The sequence below is a fragment of the Lepisosteus oculatus genome, chromosome 5 (assembly GCF_040954835.1).
Source record: "Lepisosteus oculatus isolate fLepOcu1 chromosome 5, fLepOcu1.hap2, whole genome shotgun sequence".
Classification (NCBI taxonomy): domain Eukaryota; kingdom Metazoa; phylum Chordata; class Actinopteri; order Semionotiformes; family Lepisosteidae; genus Lepisosteus; species Lepisosteus oculatus.
In genome coordinates, this window is record NC_090700.1 from 19,942,720 (window position 1) to 19,967,974 (window position 25,255).

The window sequence follows — 25,255 nt, forward strand, 5'->3', positions numbered from 1 at the left end:
CCCCGCATCAGATAAAGTTGTTGGATGGGTAAGTGCTGGGTGGGTGGATAGGTGCTGACTGGCCAAGAACGTAAGCTGCTTAGGAACTAAGAAGGATGGAGCTGGCAAACAGAGATATACTGTATAAGGATGTAAATGTGCTACAACAGCCACATTCTAACCATCCTGTGCTCTTGCAGTGGCAGCGCTACTGTACATTGTTGCACATTGGCGTCATCTCCCAAAAAGAAACTGAGTCCGTACAGGACAAACTTCATAAAAAATGGGGATTTGTCTCATCTAGTTTTCCATGTAATGCTCTAATTTCTCTCCATGAGGCTTTAAACAATGAACGTGAGAGCACAGATCTCGCCTGTGATCTTCAAGTTTGAGTGTGAGCAGGTAAGCTCTATTCCCTCCCTCTTACCTGACCCTACTCAAAAACAAAATGTTAAGCCAGGGATACTACTGTTACAGAACTGCTGGGGACAGTACTAAATTAATTAGCAGTGATGCTCTTGCAACTGTGTTACTCTTCCAGAACAGTACCCAGTACGTGCTATCTATTTTGAGTCTATAATGTGCAAAGAAGATCCATGTAAGAACAACTGTGCTTTGGAAAAACACCTGCTTAGTAACAATTACATTATAGTATCATATATTTAACTTGGCACATTAGTGAGAAACGGCTGATGAAACGAACTGAACTTTCACTGTAATGTTATACCTTTTTAGATGATTACATTAGGCCATTTGAATGAAAAGAAATGGTATTCAAATATATTTTCTGAGTTACTACATGCAAAAATTAATTTTCAATTACTAACTGAATTATTTTTGTTATTTCAAAGGTACTTTCCATAATATTCCACATGAAGGTGGTGTTTTTCTTTTATTATATTACATCTTCTTAATCTTAACTGAAAATAATACAAGTACTGTACAGTATGTCCTCACTGGCATTTCTTCAAGCTTTACAAAAAGTGCTTTAAATAGCAGGCACTTGAAGTCTATGCTGCACTAAACTAGAACTATCACTATATTTCAGTGATAACATGGTAGTATTACTCAGCTGTGTTGTTCTCCTAAGTACTAAGCTTCACTACTAATTTTTCAGGAAAACAAATGCACACACACCCCACACCACCCAGCATGACTTACCTCCTAAATCCTTTCTAACTAATCCTGGGCTTTTTTGTCCTTTGCAGCATGAAAGAGGAATAAGAAAATATTAAGTTCACTTTGCTTTGTCTGAAAGATCCAGGTACCAGAAAAATGCTTGCAGTTATTTTTGGGAAATATGATGTATAACTCTGCCAACAAGGTGTATGCATGCGTCTGTGCAACAGTTTACTGTATTGTTACACCTCAATAATCCATAATCAATCATTTTCTGATTCTTACATATAGAAAATAATTTGACAGGAAATGGCAATCAAATTCTTTTGAGCAGTATAACTGACGTGGTCACATAAACATAAGCTCCACAGATTGTGCAGAGCAGATAAAGAAATGAAAGGACTCCTTCCTAAATTCTTTAAATCTTACAAATTGTTACTCTTAGGTAAAATATTACATAGATTACTTAAGCAATGAGTAGTTTAGAAACAGTAGCACTATGATGTGGAACATACAGTACTTAAATGCATTGTTTATATTGAATTTTATTCTTATTTCTTTTCTGCTGGTGAGACTTCCTGTTACTGTATGTACGGATTCTGTATGACTGCTGTTTCTACTTCCTGTTTTATATTATTCAGACAAAAACAGCTATCAAAGCCGTTTCCAAAGCTGAATGATGGGAATGTGATCAGGAGGGATTTCAGTGCCGCACAATTAACAGAATGTTCATCGAAGCCACACTTCTCAGCACCTATTTTTCAAAAGTCTTCTTAGGTGGACACGCTTTTTAGCACTGGCCTATTCAGAGAACCTGTCCTCACACCTATTACAGCATATTAAAGAAACAGAAGAATAGCAGCACAATCAGAAAAGTTAAAAAATACACGTTCTTTTGACACTACATAGAAAACAAATATTGTTGTCTTGCTTTCTTGTATGTTTTTACATTCATGTCTGTGCAAACCAACGCAGAAATAGTTTCTTCTCCCTTCACATGCCACTGTTCCTGCCATTTGCTATTTAATTTCAAATTGAAATGTATTTGAAAGCTTTCAGGGTTTTTGTGCTTAGTCAATGGTAATTGTAGCAGTAAACCAACAGTAAATACGAGTCTTACTGTTAAGTTGTAAATGTATTACTGTATGTTCAATTTTTAAAGATTAGGCAACAACCTATGTATAGTAAGTGTATCTGCAGTTTTATATGAATAATAAAATACACTTCTAAAGCGTGTTTCTGCTTTTCACAAAACTGGTGAAAATGAGGTGTTTAACCCAGGAATGCTCAATGACAGGGCACTGTACTTCATGTATACAAAAGACATTACGTGTGCTTCTTCAAACTTATTCATTTGCAAAAGTAGAGTGTGACGATATTCTTCTGTTGTTAATGACAATGGTACTCTGTATGGGACAAAGTTATTGTATATATATTGATGGAAATAAGAAACGCAACATTTTCTATCAGTGACAGGACAGTGAGGCTCCATGCTGCTGGCCTTAGAGCAAGGCGACCTGTCAGAGGCCCTCTGCTCACACCTCCTAGACGTCACACCTGACTGGCTTGGGCTAGAAAGGGGCTGCGATGGACTCGTCAGCAGTGGCATCAGGTCCTCTTCACGGATGAGTCACTCTTCAGCCTGCTCCACGCAGACGCAAGGGCCAGAGTGTGGAGGAGGTGTTGCGTTTGTTTTTTCCATCAGTATATATTGCAATATATGAATGTTTTAGGCAATATTGTTTACAACGCAATTATCGCTTTTAGATGCAAAGTTATCTCAATTAAAATAAATATGTTTTTCTAATAGGCTTTCATATGGTTATATATTATAAATATATAAAACCTTCAGATACACAAAATCTGAAGCAGGGGTTCTCATTCCCTTTATCAAGGGTTAGAAATGTTCCCTCTTCACATATAAAAATACAAAATAATATATAAATGTTTCTCACAATACTCAGTAGTCACTAGAATACAGCCACAAAGTCACACTGTTGATAAGAATCCTTTGAGATCTTCCATGAAACAGCTAGGAAAGAATCTTTTGTGTTGATCCAATTAAGAAAGGCAGCACTCTAATTATATGGAATGGTACATGTAATAGTACACAGTAACAATGCTGTAATCTATTGGTTACAAAGGGATGAATAATCCATCAAAACTATGTGATGAGTCTGAGTCACATCCACTCGTTGCTTTGCTTCCATCCAGAGCAGCACACAGATCATCTGCTTCCCGGCCACTTGCAGGTTTCATTCAGCAAAGTGGGGTGACCCAGCACTTACAACACTAGGCAGTACATGAGCACACCAAGCATGATGGTCAAAAACCATTTACTAGCGGACAACAAACCAAAAGTATAGCACTTTGAGATGATGTACCATGAAAGATGCAATAGAAAATAAAGGTTGATATCATTTGATTATGGAAACAAAAGCTAATTAAAGAAGAAATCTGTCATTTTAAACAGAATTGGTTATGTAAAACTCAAACCAGCACTATGAAAACAGAAAGTTTACAGGCAAGCCCAAAACATGGTTTTCGTCTGCACTGCAATAGCAGAGAACAGCACAAAATGGTGACAGGGTTAAAAACATTACCTTCCAGGTCTCTCCTAGCTACCGCTGGGCTTGGTGGAGCTCCAAGGCCTTTGGGCAAGAGCAAACAGGGGGCATTGTTTTGCATATAAAACACAAGACAAAGCCGTAAAGCACAAACCAGAAAGAAACAAAACTGCCATTGTATTATTTTAAAGAAAAATTTAATCTAAATCTAAAAGAGGAAGTAAATCTTTGCAGGGAAAAAAGAAAAACCTAGCTGCTCTCTCTACTGTCTTGCTGCTAAGAACAAGTCTTTCACATCAGCTTTAACTAGGAGGAGCAGGAAACCCAACACTGGCAATCAATTTTATGGAGGCAGTATCAGATACATTAGGAGGTTTGAATGTTAAAGACTTCAAGGACATAAACCACAAATCCGTTTAGACACCTGCGTTCAAAGACAAAATGGACTGTTGCATGAGAGGAGCAGACAAAACTTAGTGACTGAATCCAATTTTGAATTAGATGTTCACTTGCTATCAGTCACAATGCAAGGACAGATTTCCTCATTTGTTTCTTAATTCTGGAAGCAGGGGAACTACAATTGAATAACGCTACATCCCTACTACTTCCCATTGGAGCTTTGTAGGAAATTATTAAACATCTAAGAGCTTGAGAGCTTAAATCAGGCCACACTGTCTGCCATCCCAAGTTTAAGCAGCTGTCTACACCTGAAATAAAATCTACCTAAATTGATGTACAGTATTAGAATATGTAGACAAGGATCATGCTTTTGATGTTTGCAACTTTTTAATCAAAATTCACTTACAGATTTCAGTTTCTCCATATCTCCATTTGGACGTTTTGTCATCTGCTATGCTCATTCACACGTTTCTTTCTTTATTCTCCATTGGTTTATACTCCCTCACCCTTTTCCTTTAATCCTCACACTTAAAAAAGACTAAAAAACACAAGTGTATTCGCTCTTCCTACTTTACAGCATGCAATTAACTTCCTGGACACGTGGTGCTGTATTCAGGCTACACCTGAATCCCGTGTTCGGGATTGACTGGTCTCAACCTAGGCTGTTCTTAAAGAATTCTACATTTTTAGCTTTGGTAGAGATGATAAATATTTATTGTATTTAAATCCACCCATGGGTGGCACTATGAGATTGTGTGTGGTTGGATATGTGAGTCTGCCCTGTGATGGACTGGTGTCCCATCCAGGGTGTACCCTGCCTAGTGCCCTTTGCTTCCTGGGATAGGCTCCAAGTCCTCCATGAGCCTGAATTTGATGAAATTCGAAGAAAATGGATGGATAGATGGACATCCATCAATCCTCCACCACCACTTCATCCTACAGAGAGTCACGGTGCTATGAAGCCTAACCAGGCAGACACAGAAGATGGTAAGAGATAGAAGCACCAGAGAAAAACTAATTAATACTGTATGTGGAGACCAAGCAGGACCAGGCAGAAATGTTAATTACAAGGCTCTAAAGCTACCCTAATTTCTATATTCTAGCCCACTGTTAAAATACATCCCAGTTCCTTAGCAAGAGACCTTACTGTGATTTAGCACTCCAGTGGGAAGGTAGCAAGAAAATACAAAGAATGGGATGAAGCAACTATTGAAAACAACAAGCTACAACACTACACAAACACTTCTTACACTACAGGGAATATTCATTCTTAAAATATTACCTCCAAATTCTTTTTTACATGGTGTTGGACTTCTGCCTCCTTTTAAATTAAAATAAAATCAAGAGAACGAACAGGCACAAGTTAAAAGTGGTTCATGAATGCTTTTCAGACTTTGCTGCCTTCAGCCTCAGACTTACAGCCTTAATGAGTGAGGAGTAAATCACAAGACTATTACTAGAAAGACCACCACAAGACTGAAGGATCATAATTTCTGATCTCCTGACATGAGCCACTGGCCATTCCACCGCCACACACTCAAACGTTACAGACCTCACCTCAATGGGAACAATTTACAATGAGTTGTTTAAACATACTAATAAATGATTCTTGCTACTAACTTTACTTCACAAGACACACAATTCATGCCTCTGCATTTATTCTGCAACTACTTTCTGGTTGAACGTGCATCTTTGGTGACTTAATATTAAATACTAAGGCCAGAAAGGAAGTAAAACCGTAAGTTTAGTAAGTGGTCTAGCTCTAAAAAAACTAAATATCTTGACCGCATGGGTAAAATTAAACCTATGTAAGCACTTTCAGTTCAGACCCTATTGCTGATTAACACATCCTCTCTCTATAGACTGAATGGATTTTGATCTGTAATAGTTCCTACAGATAAGCTAAAGAAATTTGTTTAAATGTATGTACACTGAACAGTGAGACTGTAGTGAATCATTAACTGCTGAAACATTCCCTAAATTATTCAGCAAAACCAAATGTATTAGTTTTATTTCAAAAGTAACAAAGTTTCAAAATGGAATTGTACTTACTAACAAAAGTGACATACAGAGGCATGTTCAGTAAAGAGACATTCATGGTAAAATTGTCCACCAGAATCACAGTACAGGGGCTCATATTAGATTAGTAATATTTCAAATTTTGTTAAAATGATAAATATTTGAAGTATCATATACAAATAAAGCTAGCCAAGAACGTGTGTGAACCCTACGGCATTTGTTAAAGAACCGTTTTATGTTAGTTTTATCCTGACAGGGCACCAAAGCCACACGTGTGAAAACAACGGAAAACTAAAATCCCACTGGGTTGAAAGTTTCTTTTCCTTCATGCTTCGTCTTCAAGGTCCCATCTTACAGTACATCTGCACCTTATTTACTCAGCAGTTAGAATAGAGATCTACTGTGCCTACTGTATTCCTGGATTAACATCCACCAACATCTAGACAAGGGGCTAATGTTGAAAATAGATCTTCTTGTACTGGCAATCAAAGAGCAAGCATTGTTTAGCCAGGCTTATATAAGATGTTTTTTGCTACTTTGTGTTTTTAACACCCTGTTGCAGGTGTACTGCCACTGGCAGAATGCATATTAACAGCTATTCTGTCGGCATTACAAATGCAGATTTTTTATCAACTAAGTAGTGGTTTTAGACTGCATTTCACAAAGGATCACTGGAAATAACTTTTTCACTCCTATTTCAGGTGTATTCAACACAAAATATTATAGATATCTAAAAATATATAATATACAATATAAAATAATTTACCATACACATACAGTGGCTATGGTAACAACCTTTATACCCTGAATAGAAATTCATTAGATCTGTTGGAAATGTGTCAGAACAGGTGAAAGTCCTGCACTGTATAATTTAATAATAAATATAATTATCCAAAAAGGAAATTAATGTAGGACAGGAGTAAAAAAAAGGAACTAAATTATACAGGAGAATGGTGTTCTAATTTTTTTACTAACAGATGATTAGTGTGTTATACTGCTCTACTCTCTTAGTATGCTGAACATTGCTTTTCTAAACACAGAAATTCCACAAAGGGAATTTCAAAACTCACAAGGAATACACAAAAAAGATTGAACTTATTACATACCACAACAGTGAAGATGTTAGCATTTGTTCAATGCCCTTTCAACAACAGAAGCACGACTATGTAAAACGTGACAGGTTACCGGCGTGATCTTATGACAGGAATATTCTTTAAGTTATATTCAATTTGCAAACAAAAATACAGCTGGACTAAATTTCCAGTTTTTCTGTTCAAGAAACAGCTTGTACAACAAGTGGTAAAGTCGTAGTATCTTGTTATGCCATTTTTTAAGGAATGCTCAAAAATATTTGAGCTTTTCAAATAAAGCACAAGGGCAAAGCACAAGGGAAGCTTTCACAATGAATCACCGGATCAAGGAAATCCAGTGAACGCAGTGCGGTTCGGAAACAAACCCACCTCACCGTGGGCACCATGTCAACCGCTTACCTGACGGTGGTGGGGGCCTCTGGGGAGGTGCAGGCCTGGCAGGGGGGGCGTTAGGGCGCGGGGGAGGGGGGCGCTTCGGCTCCAGCCCCTGGGGTGGCTCACGCGGCGCACTGATGGGCTGGAAATCCACTGGGGAGCCTGGGGAGCACAGATTAGATTTTCAATACGGAAGACAGAAGAAACATTGTAACATTTTGTATTACTTTTTTTCTTTCATTTATTATGGGATCGTATCACTTTTGTACAGATTTATTTGTTTGTACGCTCATTGTACTGAGAAACATCTCATGGCAACCGGCAATGAAGTTGGTTGACTAACGTGTGACAGACTTTTATCACCTTCCCCGGCCAGATACAGTGGATACAAAAAGTCTACACATCCTTATTGAAATTGCAGGTTTTTGTGATGTGAAGCCAGAAATCAGGATAAATCATGTCAGACATTTTTCCATCTTTAATGTGACCTTCCAGCCAACAAAATTCAAGAGAAAAACAAATAGATAATTATAGGAAAAATAACTAAAATTAAAAAACCTACAACACCCTGGTTGCACACCCTTTTAGAATGGGAGCTGTAGCTGTGTTCAGAGTTAACCAATCACATTCAAAATCACGTTCAAAGGAAGCAGCATATACCTGCCATCAATGAAAGTCATGTTGATTAATCCCAAATAAAAATCAGCTGTTCCTGTATGATTTCCTTGAAATCTGACTGCTCAAGCAGTCCCAACCTTCTATCTCACGCGCATGTCCTAATATTTTGGCCAGCGAGTGAGTTTTGTTAGCACGCTCAACGCGCCTGGATTTCCAGGGCCGTACCTTGTGGAGGTCCCGCAGTTCGGGGGGGCGCCCGGCTGGGCCTGCAGGGGGGGGCGGGCTCAGGCAGAGTGGGGGAGGGGCAGGGGCTGGTTCGTGGCGAGGAACCGGGAGACACTGCAGGACCTGTCCCCATACTGGGCTGGAGATGCTGGGGCAGAATCTCCTCCACTTCCACACAGTAGTCGTCCACCTCGCCTGCGACCAGAACAGCGCTTTAAAACACAGCTGAGACTCCGACCGGCAGCGATGCAGTTTACATCAGTTATTCATTCAGAATCAAAAAGGAGGGGGTTGTGACAAAGGAACCACATAAAGTGAAAATATCTCTTGTGCTAAGAATACTAGATGCAACTAAAATGGGAAATAAAAAAGGTGACTTGAATTTACTGTGAAAACTTTATTAAACTATACACAGGATTGCATTTTAGCTTGCCTTACACAGAAACACAGTATGATCTGCCCCATTATTATGTGAGTCAGTGTTGGTGCAGATGTCAAATTATGTCATCTAGGTCTGAGGATGGCCTTTTAGCCTAACTGTTCAATAAAATCTGTGTTTACAAAGTTATCATCAGATTAAATAAAAACTATGAACCTCTCCACCACCAATTCATAGTGTGTCACTTGGTAGTGTCTCTTTACTCTTTCATCTGCCCAGGAAAGGCACCAAGCACCCGCAGCAACATTTGCAATCAGCAGGTGGGTTGGAATTTTGAACCCAGCCCTTAATTCACCTTCCATGTCGTAGTCTGCAGCCACCTCTGCGTCTTCCCCTAGCAGGGTGGAGCTGGCCGAGGCTGGGATCCCTCCAGTGATTCTCTCCAGGCTCATCTCCTCCTCCAGACTCTTAATCCAATCTGGGCTTTTCAGACTGATATCAATGGTCCTCTCGAGTATCTGGAGAAAACCACATGCTCTGAGCTTTTCTCCCTGCAAAATGCTCCCAAGCTTCCCCATATTACCCCAGCCCTGACTGCTGTGCTACAGTTCTGAATTAACATGCATGAATGTGTTTATTCTCCATGCTACCAGTTTGTCCAAGTACAGGGGGTTGATCTCGGCTAATTCAGTTGTCTTAAAATTTCACAGCAAGAGAACTTAAATTTGGGAATATTTGGAATAAAATAAAAAACAAAATCAGACCAAGACAGGAGAGCATGGGGCAGTGATGCATCTGGCTCAAGAGCCTCAGCATACACCATGAGAAAAGACCATAGCTGAATATGAAATATACTGTGAGCACAAACACAGTAGAAGAACTGCGTCAATGTAATTCTGAAACAGTGCTTGTTCATAGAAAACAGCATTTCCAGAATTAAGACAATAGCAAAAAACATAACATGCAGTTGTCCTGATTCCATTACAATAAAGGCCCCCAAATAAAGACTGTCCTCATTATTACAGTTTGTGGTTTATTGACGTCACTGGAAATCATGCTCCCACGCCTCCTTCGCCAGGCTGAAGCCAAAAGAAAAGGAGCCTATTACTTACTTTGGTGCCGCTGAAACGCAGAGCAGCCAGCGCAGAGTAACCTTCCAAAAACGTCACCCACATTTTCTGATCCACAAACCTGCACATGCAAGTAAAGTATACAGATGTGTGCAGGGACAGGCATTTTCATGCAAAGACTGGAGAAAATAATTGCATTATATAAACAGTTATTTTAATAAGCAATGACGGTTTGACTGGAAAGTCATTGTTTTATATGTGTAAGTCGATTATAAAAGGACAAAAAGGCATGAGCAGACGTTAGGACAAAGTGCATCCAGCTCCAGGAAAAGAGGCATTTCTTTACACAAAAAGTGGTGGGTGTGTGGAACAGCTGCCAAGACAAGTTCTTGAAGCTGAATTCTTGGGAATCTTGTAGGAATGGCTGATTGAGATTATTAGAACAAACTAGCACAATTTACTGAATGGCCTCCACTTGCATGTAACCTTTGTTATAATGTTCCATTATACAAAAAGAGAATTCTAGTCATATATTGTTGAATATATTCCCATATAGTATATCTTTTGTATGTAATTTATAATATATCTCATTTATAATTAATATCTTTTTTTCTACATAAAGTGATCGATTAAGGTGAAACAAAGTTTCCTACCTAATAAGAATGACTTCTCCGCATGCAGCAAACTGCTGCAGCAAGTGGTCAATGAGATTGTCATCGAAGTAGTCGTCTTCAGGAGTGGAGCTGCTCAAGGAGACCAGCACGGTGCCATCCGGAGGCCCCTGCTCTGCAATAACCTCTTTATAGATTTGGTGACGAGCCTCCGGGTCCACCTCCAGCACATCCACATCAAGGACAGCAACTACTGGCCTAGGCACAGACAAAACTCAGCTCAGGCAAACTGTGCAACACCAATGCAAAAAAGCCCACTTTACTCAGATTTAGCATGAAAAATAAAATAAAGAGACTTAAACCAATATCTCACTGATGACACCAAGCAGTTTTAACAGAAACACAATAATCCTGTATGTTAATTCAAAATGCATCACCAGAAATTTACTTACTACACTTCTCCTGCCATAATATCAGAAGGCCACCAGTAATAAGAATAATCTGTCTCGGTGGTGGGCACAGCAAAGTTTCCTCAGGAATACTCTGAGGAAGAATTATTGCCTTCCCTGGCAGCAAGAGTTGCCAAACCTTAACCCAATAAAAGGAACAACTGCAGTGTCCCACACACTATTAACCTCATCACAGCTATAAACAACAGTGGTCCAGTGAGAAGATGATTTTGGGCTAGAAGACAAATCTATAAATACAGCATGTAGATGTTCATCACAGACAGCTGTTTTTTAGACAATATAGGAATTATGTGGTCCATTTTGGGTCACAGAGTGAAACGTTCCTGTCGATTAATTTGTGCAGGGACCTACAAGTCTGTGCCATTTGAGAGCTGAGAGCACAGAGATTTTCATTACCTGTGATCTGATGTCTTTAATTCTGCTCTGCCGTAATGCAGAAGGGTACCAGGAGTCCATGTGTACTTGAACTTGTCTTCTTCATTCACACATGCGTTCACCAGACTAATGTCCTCGGCTTTAAGATACAAAAACACAGCATTGGCACAAAAAAAGGAATTCTGTGAAATTTCAACAAATGTGGAAGTAAGTGCAAAAAACACTGCTTATAAGACTGACTGCAGTGCAGCAGTGATTTTGGCTGATATGTGAGTGAAAAAAACATCTTAATCCTAACTGCAAACAGATGACCCAGGTAACCAATTTAACTGACAGGAAGGAAGGAAACACAGCTAATTAATAATTAATACTGACCTATAAGAGCTACATTAAACCCATCTGGGAAAATCAATTTACATAGGTTAAAAAACAAACAGGGTTACATAAGTTAAATATTAAAGACGTTATATTTTACATTATATAAATATAAACTACAAGGGGACCTGATATGCAGTGAAACACAAACCAGAGGACAGAAGGGATAACTACATGCAAGTGCATTTAAATCCAAGAACAGGAGGCACTTCTTTATCCAAAGGGTTGTGGGTATCTGAAACAAGATACCCAGACGTGATTGAAGCCGATACTTTGACTTTCTTCAAGAACTGGCTGGATAAGATCAATGAACTGCTAACTACTCAACAGGCCAGATGGTCCCATCTTGTTTGTTAACCTTTCTTTTTTCCTTATATATTGAGAACTACACAAGGAAAAAAAAATATCTGCCTGGATGAAAATAATTAAAATAAGCAGTAAAGGCTTGAGACAAGGTTTAAATGAACCTCTTTGCTAAGACATTAATTCTCTTAAACCCGGATCGCTGTGGCGGTGCTTTGGCTGCTACCTGAGTGGGCTGTGAGAATTAAGCCCTGTCACACGGCAGTCGGGGCAGAACTCCAGCCCAGTGAACAGAATCTGTTCAATTCACTACTCAGGGCACCATGAGGTGTCTAAATTTTGGCTGCTGATCTCAACGCACTTCACGTTAGCAAAGAACAAAATGCTCAAGAATTTTTTTTTAAATTTTTCATTTCATTTATCATTTTCATTTTTAAATTAACATCCAGGTTTCTTTATCATGGGATATCTGGATGCTTGCCGGTATGCACAAACAGTAATGTTATTGTACAAAATAATGGACATACGCTTCTTACAGCAAATTATTCTTTTTAGTGGTCTGTTTAAAGACACCAAAACACTCCGGTCCACTTTTAATATTAGAATATTGAGCCTTTACATCTACACATTGCTTCTTTCAAAATTGTTCTTTCCCCTAAGGAACCTTAGTGCCTTTTACAAATACAGTCCTTAACACTGCAGTACACAATGATCCCCCAAAGTGAGAGCCTGTCTGTTATTAATGATAGTTGTGTTTGTGCAAACTTGACATTTAACAAACAAGCAGCACAGAAGCTCCATGTGCCCAGCAGGATGCAGAGATCTGTGGGCCTGTGAAGAGAAGGAGGAGACCAAACCTGGAAACAGCAAAGTGTAAAAAAAAGCAGTTTTCGTTTTAGAAGTGTGGCTTACTCATGATGGAATAGAATACAGCTTTCTGTTTAGAATCTGCTCAATTTAGGTACGAATCCAGGATGCTGCAGGTTTGTATCTGTTTGACACATTTACTCTGTTTTTAATCTTGCAAGTCTAGTATACTGAAGTTTATGTTGCTGTATACTGTACATCACCAACCTGAAATGGCCTTTTGATTTGCAATGTATAGATATATACTGTATGATAGTGCTTTTAAACTGTGAACAGGAGGGATGTCTTTGCTCAAAGAGTTGTGGGAGTACGGAACAAACTATGTTGTTATTAATGGCCTCCTTTGTCTGCTACCTTTAAGTTCTTACAAATATGTTTTAGAGATGCAGCAAATGAGAATGTGCTGCCATGTAGCACGATGTTGCTGCTGTTGCTGCAAGGGCCATCATTCCATCCATCCCTTTTCTAATCAATTCTTTTAGTTCAGGGTCACACATACTCGTGCTAGGGCCAATTTCTCTCAGAAGCCAATTAATCTACGAGTATGACTTTGAACTGTGGGAGGAAACCAGAGCAGCTGGAGTAAACTCATGCAAACATGAGAGAACATACAAAAGCAGATGGCACCCTGGGAATTGAACCCAGGGCCACAGCACTGCGAGACAGCAGTGCTTACCACTGTGCCATCTACTACAAGTGCCTTTTCACATTTTGCAATATAAGGGTTCAGCATAGCCACAGGCCGTGACACACAGTGTTTTAGATTTGCAATACAGCCTTCAAACTCAAGTCCATCCTCTCACCAGACTTGTCAAAAGTCCACTTCCTTCTTTTCCAGAGCACGCGGTCTGTCCAAGCTGGAGTCCGGCATTTCTCACTTGTGTCATAGTCGTCTGAAAACAAGTCATATTTGTAGGTGGGAGGGAAATCGATTTTTCCTTCCAAAAACCCTCTGAAAACCTGGGATGAAAGAAAAGTCAAATATTTTGACAAGATTATACATATACCAAATACAGCTAACAAACCTAACCCTCACCAAGAAACCAGGTCAGGGTTCATTTTAATGTCATACATTTGTACAGAACTAGATTTATTTGGGTTTTTTTGGAGATTCTTGTTACTTTTTATTAGATTGTTTTTTACAACTTTTAAATCTTTTTTAAAGATTGTTTTCTTTCTAGCATTATAGAAACAAAAGAGTGAGAAATGTGTCTTTATGTTAAGTGCAGCCAGCCAATGTTAAGGGTGCAATTATTGTATTCTAGAAACTTTGAACAACTAATGAATAATTTCAAAATAAGATCCTCAGAGATGGGTCTATGGATGTGAGAAAACTATGGTCTACAGTGTCAGGGAGACAATGTGGATCAACAGGACAGGAAGGTCCTGACTGGATTCAGGACTGTGTGCCAGTGCAGCTCTGAGATTCTTTAACAGCATCAAAATGATCCTTAAAGTTTGCACATGCCTTGAGGCTTACTATCTCATTTGTTTATAGAAGCTGATACTCATTAGGATTCATATATTTCACATCTTAATTCACAACAGATATTTAGGTTCTTTTTCGATGTGATGTTAGAGGGCTTAGTTCTTTTCAAAACACAAGATTAAAAACACCTTCACACAGTTATGGGAAAACTCTTACAGTCGCCCAATAATGTTCTCCCACACACAGTGATTCTACAGGCCTTTATTCTAACTTGGTTTGCTTTTTCTCCCTGTGTCACTAATCTCCTGTTCATAACCATCACTCATTCTCTTCTAGCTGGCTTGTATCCAGCACACATGTACACAACAGCTCCCAGTTCTCCAGGGCAGCCTGTGTTCCTGTTCTAAAGACAGAGCGTGTCATGTGGAGAGAAAGAAGCGCACTGCAAACAAATACAGTGAGAGGGGTACCTGCCCAGTGTTCTTCTGGTTGATCAGCTGGTCTCCAGTTGTGAGAGCGTCCCAGTTCCGCTGGCGAATCAGCTCCTTCACGTCCTCATTGGGAAGGTCGATGCGATAGTTGAAGTCCCCACACCAGAAGACATAATCATGAGAGAAAAGCAGTCTTCCCTGGAAGCACAGAAACACGGGAGCATAGAAAAGACAATATGAAATGGTGTGTATTGGGGCTACTCCAACAAGCAGCTGTAAGGTTGTAAGGTTTATAACTCTTGTATTTTCGAGAATATTTCTAAGTGCACATCCTACCGAGGACATCTTATTTTTCCTCTTTGAAGCTGTGCACTGCAAGCTGTGTGCTTACTATGTAAGTTGTCAATGGCCAAGAATATCAGTTTCAATCACTAATAAGGTTTATTACAGACACAGGTAACCTCTTCACTGTTATTAATCTCTTGTCTACAGCAACAATATGGGAATTTTAACCTTTACTGGAAAGCATTACCATTGGGAAGCTAAGCTTCCGTGCGATTTCGTTGTAATCGTCGTTCCTCTCCTTGACCTGGGACTGCCCGGCAGCAAAGTGCGAGCAGACGAAGCAGATGCTGGTGGTGTGGAAGAGCATTCGGATCGCCACCGCGCCTTTGTTCCCTGTGGCTCCCCCCATGCCCGTTTTCACCGTATCCACGGCAACGTCCCTGAAAACGACACGTTTTGAAAACCCTAGCTCCTTTAAGGATGTTACCTCCCTCGTTGCAGAACTCTTATTTCCACTGTTGCTCAAGTGATTAATTTAATTTGGATTTCCCTTAAGAGCTACACACTTCTAATTGGACTGCAACTGCCACTGTAAGTTTCACAGGGCAATTAAGAAACATGGCGGTACATCACATAAAACCAGAGATCGCTCGCTTGAGACATGGTCAGAGCCATGTCATTAAACAGCTGTGCCTGGGATACCTCCAGCAACAGAGCCCAACTGGCCAAATCCTGCTAAGGTCAGGAGTCAGCAGCTGGATATTCAACAACGTAAAGGGAAACGCATTCTTACCGGATATATGGGGCATGCTGGGGTCTGATGAAGACAAAGAGACAGACTCCCACAAGCTGTTCTGAGGCCAGCAGCACATACTTATTATCTCTGGAAATATTCTTCTGGAGCTCAGCTGCCCATAGTTTCTGATTGGTAGTGCTGAAAGAAAGCATTCATTCATTAAAAAAAACTGACACCAATCACATTAGACAAAACAATGAAATTAGAAAGTTTTAATAGGTTTTGGTTTAAAGCAGACACAACAGCCACAGCGGCAGAGTCTGTTACAGGCTAAAGGCACAACCACAAGTAAAAGAACACAGCTGGACACCATGTATTGACAGCCACCCAGCAGCAACAACGTTCTCAAGCTTATCATTCCTGCTACAGGATAATGTCCACAATCACATTGCTCACGGAGTCTGATAGAGTCTGGCATGTTACTTTCTTCCACGGCCAGCAATAAGATCCATGTGGGCTGCCTGGTGAACTCACCACACACGTCTCAACTCGCACGGGGAACACACCAATGTTTGGAATAACATTCCACAAGTGTGAGATAGTATTAGTGAGGCACAAGTGCCTTGCAATTACCACGATAATGGCAGCAAAACAAGATTCTGACTTTCTGACTTTTATTTTCACCTTCTATCTGATGTATGGGAAAACAAATGTAGAACTTGAAGATCTGGATGACTGAAGTACAAGTTATTTTAGAAAAGTAACATACATTGTTATGTACTGTACATGTTATACCACACCACTGTCATTCCATTCAGTTTCCTTTTTGAGGCAGTACAACTTAGCAGTTGTGTAGCAGATTATTATTGTCTGATAACATCAACATGGTTTTACAAGGAAAAATGGCATTACCTTGCACTGACAATATTTCCAGCATTCAGTTCCACCATTTCTTCAAATCCAATGGCAAATATGTCAATAGGGTTTCTTCTGCTGTCTGAAGGATGTATAAATATTCATATAAAACAACCTGATGAGCTTTGAAATAAAACCTATTGCTGAACTGTACTGTACTTTTGATCCTGGACCTCCACAGTGCCATCTGGTTTTCATTCAGTTCTTTCATTAGATGATGTTTACATGCCTTCCAGATCACCATTTGAAGGGCCGAAATCAACATTTCATTACAGGGATTTTAAATGATTAATGAACCTAACATGCATCAGTCTTTTCGGAAGCATGTACTTGTTCTTCCTGAATAAGCAAATGTAACCCTGTGACCTCGAGATCAGACGCAACCAATCTAATTAAAAAATTGTTTAATTCAAAAAAGACATTACAAGAACAGAATACTGTTTTCTAGTCATAACTAGATGAAGCATAATAAAGTCTTTTTGCTTTCCTTCTCTAATGGGCGCTCAATGGCTGAAAGGAGGGTCACATCAAGGTCATGTTCTAAAACACAAGTTTATCTCCAAAATGACAGATACATATTTATATCAATAAACAACTGCAAAAAGTCCTTCCAGGATGCATAGTTTTGAGAAGCAACCAATCATGAATTTTGATAATTTACAGAAATGTATTTAATCATATTTTGCTAGGTTTATATAAGCTCTTTTTTCACAGCTGCTAATTAAGCAACAGATGCATTGCTACTAAGCTTTGACAGTACTCCATTTGTGAAGGTCATATTAATAATTAATGCAAAATACTATACACTGTTGCTTAACTTAATTATGAACAATATTGGAGATAGAATAACTAATTTTAATTAAAAACAAAAGAGAAGTAACTATTTACAAACATTTAATACATTTCTGGTGATGTTTAAAGCTTTATGTTCTAATTACAATTTTAAAGCTGTTTACAATGCAAGAAGAACAACCACAATACAAACAATATTTATCTTACATACATGCAATGGATAAATAGTAAGCTTTCATACTAAGTATCACAGTTTATGAAGTAAGCAAATTATCTTTATATATTTTATGTATTTTTAGGGTAATAACATATAGTAAAGTAGTAAGTCAGTATAAGCTTTTTTGTAGTGCTAAGACAGAGTGTAGCTGTATTTTTTTACAATTGTAATTCTAGGATCCCATGGAGTGAGCTGATGTGAAATATGTACAGTATGACACATTTAAAAAATTAGTTAACAATTTAGTCTGCTTTAAAATCTTTAAATTTAATCTAAGGCATATCATTTTACTCCACTAAACATCTGAATAATCCAATAGGAGTGTAATCAATTCTATTTGGGATTTTGGACAGAACTAACACTACATTTAAAATTTTCCATCCATTTTCTAACCCCTTCATCCAATTCAGGGTCATGGGGTAGTCAGAACCTATGCCAGCAAGCACTGGGTACAAGGCAGGATACACTCTGGTGGGATGCCAGTCCATCTCAGAGCACACACACAAACACACACACTCAAACAAGGTCCATTTTTCCCAGAAGCCAATTAACTAAAGATTAATGATGAGGAGCTGACCGAAATTTTTAATCCTACCAGGTTTGTTTACATACTGTATTAAGATCACTCATCACACCACTTACACATACACACGTAAGTGTGTTACCTAAAGGAAGGATGCTGAAACATTTCTTGGTTCTCACCTTGAAAGTCAGGATTGCCTGCTATTTTCGGAGCATCCAGCAGCCAGTCGGTGAGGGTCTGATTGCGGAAGGCAATACTTCGAAACTGCTTGCCTCCATTCACGTTCCATGTGCCCACGCACACTTGAACCTGCTTGGGTTTTGTGTACTTACAGTAGTTCTGGCACATGCCCAGCAGGACTCTAGGAGAGGCTACAACAGGAAAAAGAATACAATTACACACTACAGTCACAAATTACAATCCTCCCCAAGGCCATTTCCTTCAGTGCGGTTTCACACTGAGAAACTCAAGTTAGGTTCAGAATTATGGCAGCTGCATCTGAAGTCCATCTCTTTCAGGTTTCTGTCATTTTTCTGGTGAAGAAACACACGGTACATGCCCACTCCGCAGACAGAGTCGACAGTTCCACTTTCAACACCTTTTATTGCAAACCTCTAATGAAAAGCTAATCAAAGCACCCGTTCTTCTTTGCTGCTGCTAATATCTGGGAAACTACATTGTAGGCCTCAAGCCCACAGACACCAAAATAAAACCTGCAATTTAAGTCTTTGTCATTAACATGTATTTTCTTTTCATGTAGGCCTCAAGTCCAGCCTAAACCCCTCCTCTATCCCTTCTCCAGCACTAAGATGGCAGTCCCTTGCTTGTGTGGGGCTTCAGACGGCATTGCCTTCCTGGCCAGACTGCTGCCACTTTAAGCAAAAGTGAAAAGCAAATGACTTGAACTGACTTTTCGGCCAGTTCAGTGCTCTTTCAACTGCAAAGGGACAATTATAAAGTCAGATTCAGAGAAATCTGCATGCCAAAGGACGGAATTAACCAAATGCTGGATGCTTTTCTCCACAGTACCTAAAAGCAATTTTGTTTCTTGTGCCAAAGAAATTCAGCCCAGGAATGACAGAGGGGCACTGGGGCTTGAGCTGTCAAGTAGAGCTCTGATGTGCTGAAGAGTGACTTTAAAAACACAGATATTTAAAGAAACAATTCCTGTCTCCCCTCAATGTTCGGATCTACTGTACATGTGTGTTTCAGTCCTCCGTGTTGATATGATATCCAAGACAGGATGACAGATGAGTCCCTGAAGAATAGCTGGCATATAGCAGTCACTTTTAATGAAACCAGACTTTAACAAGTTGGCAGGAAATGTCACTCAATACTTAATAAACATGTGTCTGAAATCTGATAGTGACAAATTATACGCAATCAAAATCAGTCTGCAAATGAATGTCTATTATTGGTTATGCAACAATGTTTGTCTTACTACAAAGATAGGTTTTGCACAATACAATACTCATTTTGTGCTACTGCCTAACCCCTAATATACCAAACCATATTTTTATAGCCAAGAGAGCTTTATACTGTCTAAAATAATTCTGCCATAGTTCACTAGAGGGCGCAGGAAGCCTCTGGAACAGTAGGACATTTGCTGTTTCACACATAGTTTTTGTGTGTTAAGCTACAGCATGTTCTCCTATTGAGTCACAGTTGAGTCACTGCTAAGTGAGCAACAACTCTCTACAGAGACAGAGATGAAACACAATTGCTAAATGAGTTTAGCATCATATAACTGGAGCAGCTGACAAAAGTGAAAGCTTTCCCAAATGGAACAAATTGAATGCTTACACACATGTACGGCATAACACACAGAAGATTTAAACTCTAAGATGTAAATGTATGAGTCTTGAGAAAAAAGGGCAGAGAAAGTAACATTACATTCCATAAGCATACACAATAATAATGCAATTACTGTACCTGATTGCAAAACTGGTTCTGAAACTAACAGCGGAAGCAATTGGAAAAAAGGAGAAGCAGAATTGGTTACACATCAGTGCATGAACAATGACAGTGAATAAAAATCAAAGTATCTTCTCCATGCTGCAGATCAGTAATCTAATATTAAGTAGAATGTAAGTCAAAACAGCAAAAGAGGAAATCTTGAACTATTAGCTTATGTCATCAAAATGCATAAAAGTACACAGGACATGTCCAACAGATACTGAAATGTGAGCTCAGAAATCTAAAGAAAGTCTAATGTTACAGACACAACTTGTTTAAGAAGGCACAAGAAAGAAATCAAGATCAGAAACAGTATTCATTTCACTGTTTCTTGCGCAATTGAAGGGATTCAACCTTCCACAATGTGATTTTGTAGTTTTGTTTGTCCCTGTACACATTTAAGTCATGTGTAAAGAAGTGTAACCTTTTCTTACGTTTTCTGCTGACATGCACAAAGCATCCAGCTGTAAACTGTGGACAAGTGTTGAGCTGAGACTGAAGTAGAATTCTGGATTTATACTGTTGGCATGATTCAGAATTTGGAAACTAATCTCCCTAAAGCCTCATCAGTCGCAGTATAAATAATTCTTTGAAGTAAGCAAATTAAGTTCTTACATGGCTCTTACCATTTGGGACCAAATAGAACAAACAAAATCATGCTGAAACGATCATTAACCCCTGAGGTTAATAAATCTGAAGCAGGCTTCTCCATACGCACCGTACAGACTGCTGGTCGTCAGTAAAGCACGAGCCTTGTCCGCCAAGTCACTGTTCAAAGTGCTGCCCAGCCGCAAGACGTCGATTGCTTCCTGTTTGGAGCTGTCGAAAAAGTTGTTCTGGATAGTTCTGGTGACCGAGCGGGCGCCATCTTTCAACTTTCCGCCCTGCAGGTTAAGAATTGGGAAAAGCTGACACTCCATGTTCGTTCATTCATTAATTCAATTCCTAAAATACAACCATTAAAACGACTGAGAAATACACCGCAGAGCAGATAAAGCTTATCAAAACCACAAAGCTTCCCACCTTTGAGGCTCGAAGTATGTCAGGGAAAGTGAGAGCACCATAGTGAAAAATACCCGTCTTCCATCGAGTTAGTTAAATAAGAAATATCACTAAAATGTTTCACAACTGATATGTTGAAGCTCTGGCTTTACAATTATCATTCCACAATCGAGGAGCAAATTTCCTTTTTTCTATTTAGATTATTTCTTCAACCAGCGCAATGAACCTTTCCTTATTTCAGAAGGGTGAAGCCAATTCTAAAATACAGAAGTAGACAATCACAAAACAATCAGGCTGCTACTGACTTTTCACAAATCTGACACTGCGTGAGACAGGATTACACTGCCAGCTACAGCAATTCCATTCCTTATGCAAAAAATAAAAAGGTTGGATAATGTGACTACCAGTTAAAATCACAATCAAATGAATAATCACCAAGAGCAGTGTAGTAACAAAATAAAAAGGGGTAGCACAACACTTCACCAGACCAGAAGTTTAATTTGTGTATGTGCTTTAGTTCTCTGCTAAACCTGGTTACTGTAAAGAATGTCTTTGTCATTCAGAGAGAAAACATTCAAGTTTGTTACCACAGAACCTCTCCTGCTCCCATATGCTTCCTTGCACCAATCAGTTCAAACTGCAGCAGCCCATGGCACAAACATGTGGCTAAACACACCCCTTCCCAACAAATATGGTTGAAAATCGGTGGGTGGGGTGGTGCATGCTTCTCTTAGCAAACACTCCTGCTCTTATCAGTGAACAAAACGTTAGAATAAAGAGGTTCAGGCTGATTAATGTCATGATCCTGTTCAACAGCAGGACAATTTCCAGCACAATTACAATTCCTTGCATTTGTATAGGGCTTTTCAACCCAAAGGATCTCAAAACACCAGTGAAGTACAGCTTCCACCTGGGTGACACCTGGCTGCCATCCTGCACCAGCATTCCTACTACACAGCAGATCAGGTGTGGCCAGACTGCCACAAGGGGAGGCCAGACTGCGCAGACCTAGAGAGGGATGTAACCAGGACCCTGTGGTTAACACTTGCGATCTTTAATGAGCAAGTAGAAAAACCTCACTTTAACATCTTACCCGAAGAAAGACACCCCAGCCAGACTTTGGAAACTGTGGTCTAGACAGAAGAATGCCACCTACTGGTCCAACAATACTACTTACAACAGCAACTTGGGTTTCCTTTGAGGCCTCATATTGTAGTGCTGACCAGACACAGCCAAACCTTTGAGATCTAATGCTGCTCCACAAAAACAACGACCAAAAAAATATTTATCTACTTAGTTTTCCCTAAATCTAACCAAACCTGCTTTTCCGTCAACTACCTCGAAGCTCCCCTCTTTCAGCAAAATATAATACCATGTGACACATCAACTCACCATGTGGAGAGAGCATGAAAAAGGTCCAGAGACAGCATGAGAAAATAAGTTAGGACACAGTCAGTTAATAGGAAATAAGCATTAAATTAATTCCAATACAGTCAGTTAAACAAAGATAACATACAATTAGCCAAAGGCTATGCTTTTTTCACGCTACAAAATTTGAAAGAGAGTTTCTTTATAATAAACAGTTGTGCTTTGTTGTCACATTCTTTTGGTTGTTTTTGTTCCATGACTGCAGCAGAGATGCCTTTTCCTTATTTAAACCATGACAAGGAACTCAAAGGCAGTATTTATTCAGTGCTGTTAGTTGTTCAGTGGATATACACATGCAAGTAAAAAATAGAAACGTATTTTAAAACAAAAGTCTTCACAGCCTATCTTTACACCGAATAAGCAGATAAAAACAAACACACTCAAACCATAGTTTAGATGCACACACTCATGGTTAACCAAAGTAATGTTGCACACTAAAGATCAAAGATAAACAGATAAAGTTGTTTTTTAATACTTCCTGTGCAAACTACCTACACAGCAGGGGTCAGAAAAAGGTAGCTCACAGCACTGCAGAAGCACGTAAAGCATGATCTAAATTCAGTGGCTGGAGTAGAGCATGCATCTCTTAGCAGAAAGTCCAGGTGTCATAGCAACACACACTCTCTAACAATGAGGTTAAGACATCTTAAGCACAATGCTATTTCCTTGCAACTGTATAGCCCTTTCCAACCTGAAGGATCCCAGTGTGTTTTAAACATAGAAGGGGACCTGCTGGAGGGGACCGATAGGTGACATCTGGCAGTCATTATGTACAAGTAGCCCCAGCACACAACAGAACAGACAGAGAACCAATAAATTACTTCATCAATGGATTTAAAGCTAATACTAGGTAAGCTAAATTGTACAACGTGGAGGCAGAACAAAGGAGTTAACACCTGTACTATTACAAACAGTGCCACTGAATCTATTTAATGAGCAAGATGGCAGAACCTCAGTTTAGTGACTTATAGAAGCACAGACCTCCAAGCACAGCCTGCACCGTCAATATATAAGTACAGAGGGGAGACCGTCACCTACTGGACCTAGAGCAGCAATTTAGATGTACTTAGAGCTCTTCCATCCCAGTACTGAGTAGACTCAGCTTGGGCTCAACTGACATACAGTATGGATTACAAACAAGCAGTAAGAGAAAACTACACTTCAACCAATAGATGTGCTTTACCTGTCCCTTTGCCAACACTTGACTGTAACCCTTGAGTTGCATCCTCAAGAGCCAGTGCTCTGTAGCTTATTTAACCTTATTTATTTTACTTCATTTAAAATATCATTTTGAATTAGAAGCACCAAGTGACTCCTAGTAAAAGGCACCCAGCAAGTGTTTCACACGGCTTAGGGAAAAGGTACCAAACACAAATGCATGCTATCTCCAGTGCTGTGCTTGATCGACCATGTCCTGCTTTAACAAGGTGATGTGGGAGTGTTCTGTTAACACTTGGTATGGGCTTTGCGGTTTAACTGTCTTGCATTCTCCATGTTACTGAAGCACAAGAAATTAACACAAAGCCAAATGTGACTGAAGAGGGATGTTTCCAGCATCAGCTGTCCTTAATAACCTTAATGAAGTCATGAATGCATCATGAATAATAAAGGGAAAGATCTACCAAAATAATAGCTTGGAATCAAGGAATTCCGAGTACCTTAGCCTTCCCCTCGAGAGCTCCAGTTCCAGCGTAGATCTTACTGATGGAGTCTCCGTTCATGGACCACATGGAGCGGAACACTTCCTGAAAGCGGGCCACCAGCTGGGGTTTCTCCGTCAGGCCCATGAGCTCCAGCTGCTTCGGCAGCATCTGGCCAGGGAAGAAGAGTTTCGGTGAGATCCCTTTCGTACGGACCCATAAAGTACTCAACAAAAGGACCAGCGCCTTGTGTCACAAAAATATAAACTATGTGAGAACAAAGGATGCAGAGCAGTGCCAATGCCACATCCATGCAACACAGATAAGTTACAACCAGGTAGAGCACGAGCTGAACCAAAAATGGAACATGCCATAAAAAAAGAAGGGACAGACAGTAACAGTACGACACACTTTTAATCTGCAGAGCTGGGAAAGCTTAAAAGAGATGCTCCTTCTGTTAAATAATTTCAACAGAAACCCCTAATAAGGTACCAGATGAAGAGCTAATTATTAAAGTCAAATGAGTGAGGATGCCTAGAAGTGCACGCATGTGGGTCAAACACTGAACAGAGCATAAGAAAGATGTGTCAGACAAGGAGAATCTTTTCCCTTTTGCTCAAATATACATATATACACAAATCTATAAAATTCCTACCAGCTTGTGCCTATAAGAAAACCCTCCGAAGTTTGTTTTCTTTCCTACCTCAAGGCCAAAAAAGGCCTGAACACTGTTAGTCCGGTCCAGGCAGTCAAGACAATTCACTCTGATGGTTCCCGTCTACCAGCCTGTGCCTATAAGAAAACCCTCCGAAGTTTGTTTTCATTCCTACCTCAAGGCCAAAAAAGGCCTGAACACTGTTAGTCCGGTCCAGGCAGTCAAGACAATTCACTCTGATGGTTCCCGTCTGACACCTGTGAAGACAAATTCCCCAATGGCACTGGAGTACAGATTCACCACTTCAGTCCTACATTTATATTTCATGTGTGCGGGTGTTGTGCCCTTGGAATTCTATCATCTATAAATCAAGGATACTTAAAATGGAACAAGGCAATCCATCA

The 25,255-nt window shown here is 39.6% G+C and overlaps 1 protein-coding gene across 1 annotated transcript in view; it reads right to left on the bottom strand.

The window, feature by feature from the left end:
- synj1 (synaptojanin 1) overlaps window positions 1–25,255 on the bottom strand; it is a 62,277-nt gene that overhangs the window by 12,100 nt on the left and 24,922 nt on the right. Inside the window, exons 10-28 of the mRNA XM_015341903.2 lie at window positions 25,027–25,108; window positions 24,215–24,367; window positions 20,845–21,010; window positions 20,103–20,126; window positions 18,350–18,541; window positions 16,636–16,720; window positions 15,781–15,921; window positions 15,235–15,427; window positions 14,742–14,900; window positions 13,646–13,802; window positions 11,319–11,436; window positions 10,495–10,710; window positions 9,884–9,962; window positions 9,127–9,289; window positions 8,393–8,587; window positions 7,574–7,711; window positions 5,347–5,385; window positions 3,702–3,749; window positions 1,141–1,179 (exon numbers count right to left, since the gene is read on the bottom strand). Coding sequence (XP_015197389.2) covers window positions 1,141–1,179; window positions 3,702–3,749; window positions 5,347–5,385; window positions 7,574–7,711; window positions 8,393–8,587; window positions 9,127–9,289; window positions 9,884–9,962; window positions 10,495–10,710; window positions 11,319–11,436; window positions 13,646–13,802; window positions 14,742–14,900; window positions 15,235–15,427; window positions 15,781–15,921; window positions 16,636–16,720; window positions 18,350–18,541; window positions 20,103–20,126; window positions 20,845–21,010; window positions 24,215–24,367; window positions 25,027–25,108 — 2,387 coding nt within the window. The remainder of the gene's footprint in view (window positions 1–1,140; window positions 1,180–3,701; window positions 3,750–5,346; window positions 5,386–7,573; window positions 7,712–8,392; window positions 8,588–9,126; window positions 9,290–9,883; window positions 9,963–10,494; window positions 10,711–11,318; window positions 11,437–13,645; window positions 13,803–14,741; window positions 14,901–15,234; window positions 15,428–15,780; window positions 15,922–16,635; window positions 16,721–18,349; window positions 18,542–20,102; window positions 20,127–20,844; window positions 21,011–24,214; window positions 24,368–25,026; window positions 25,109–25,255) is intronic.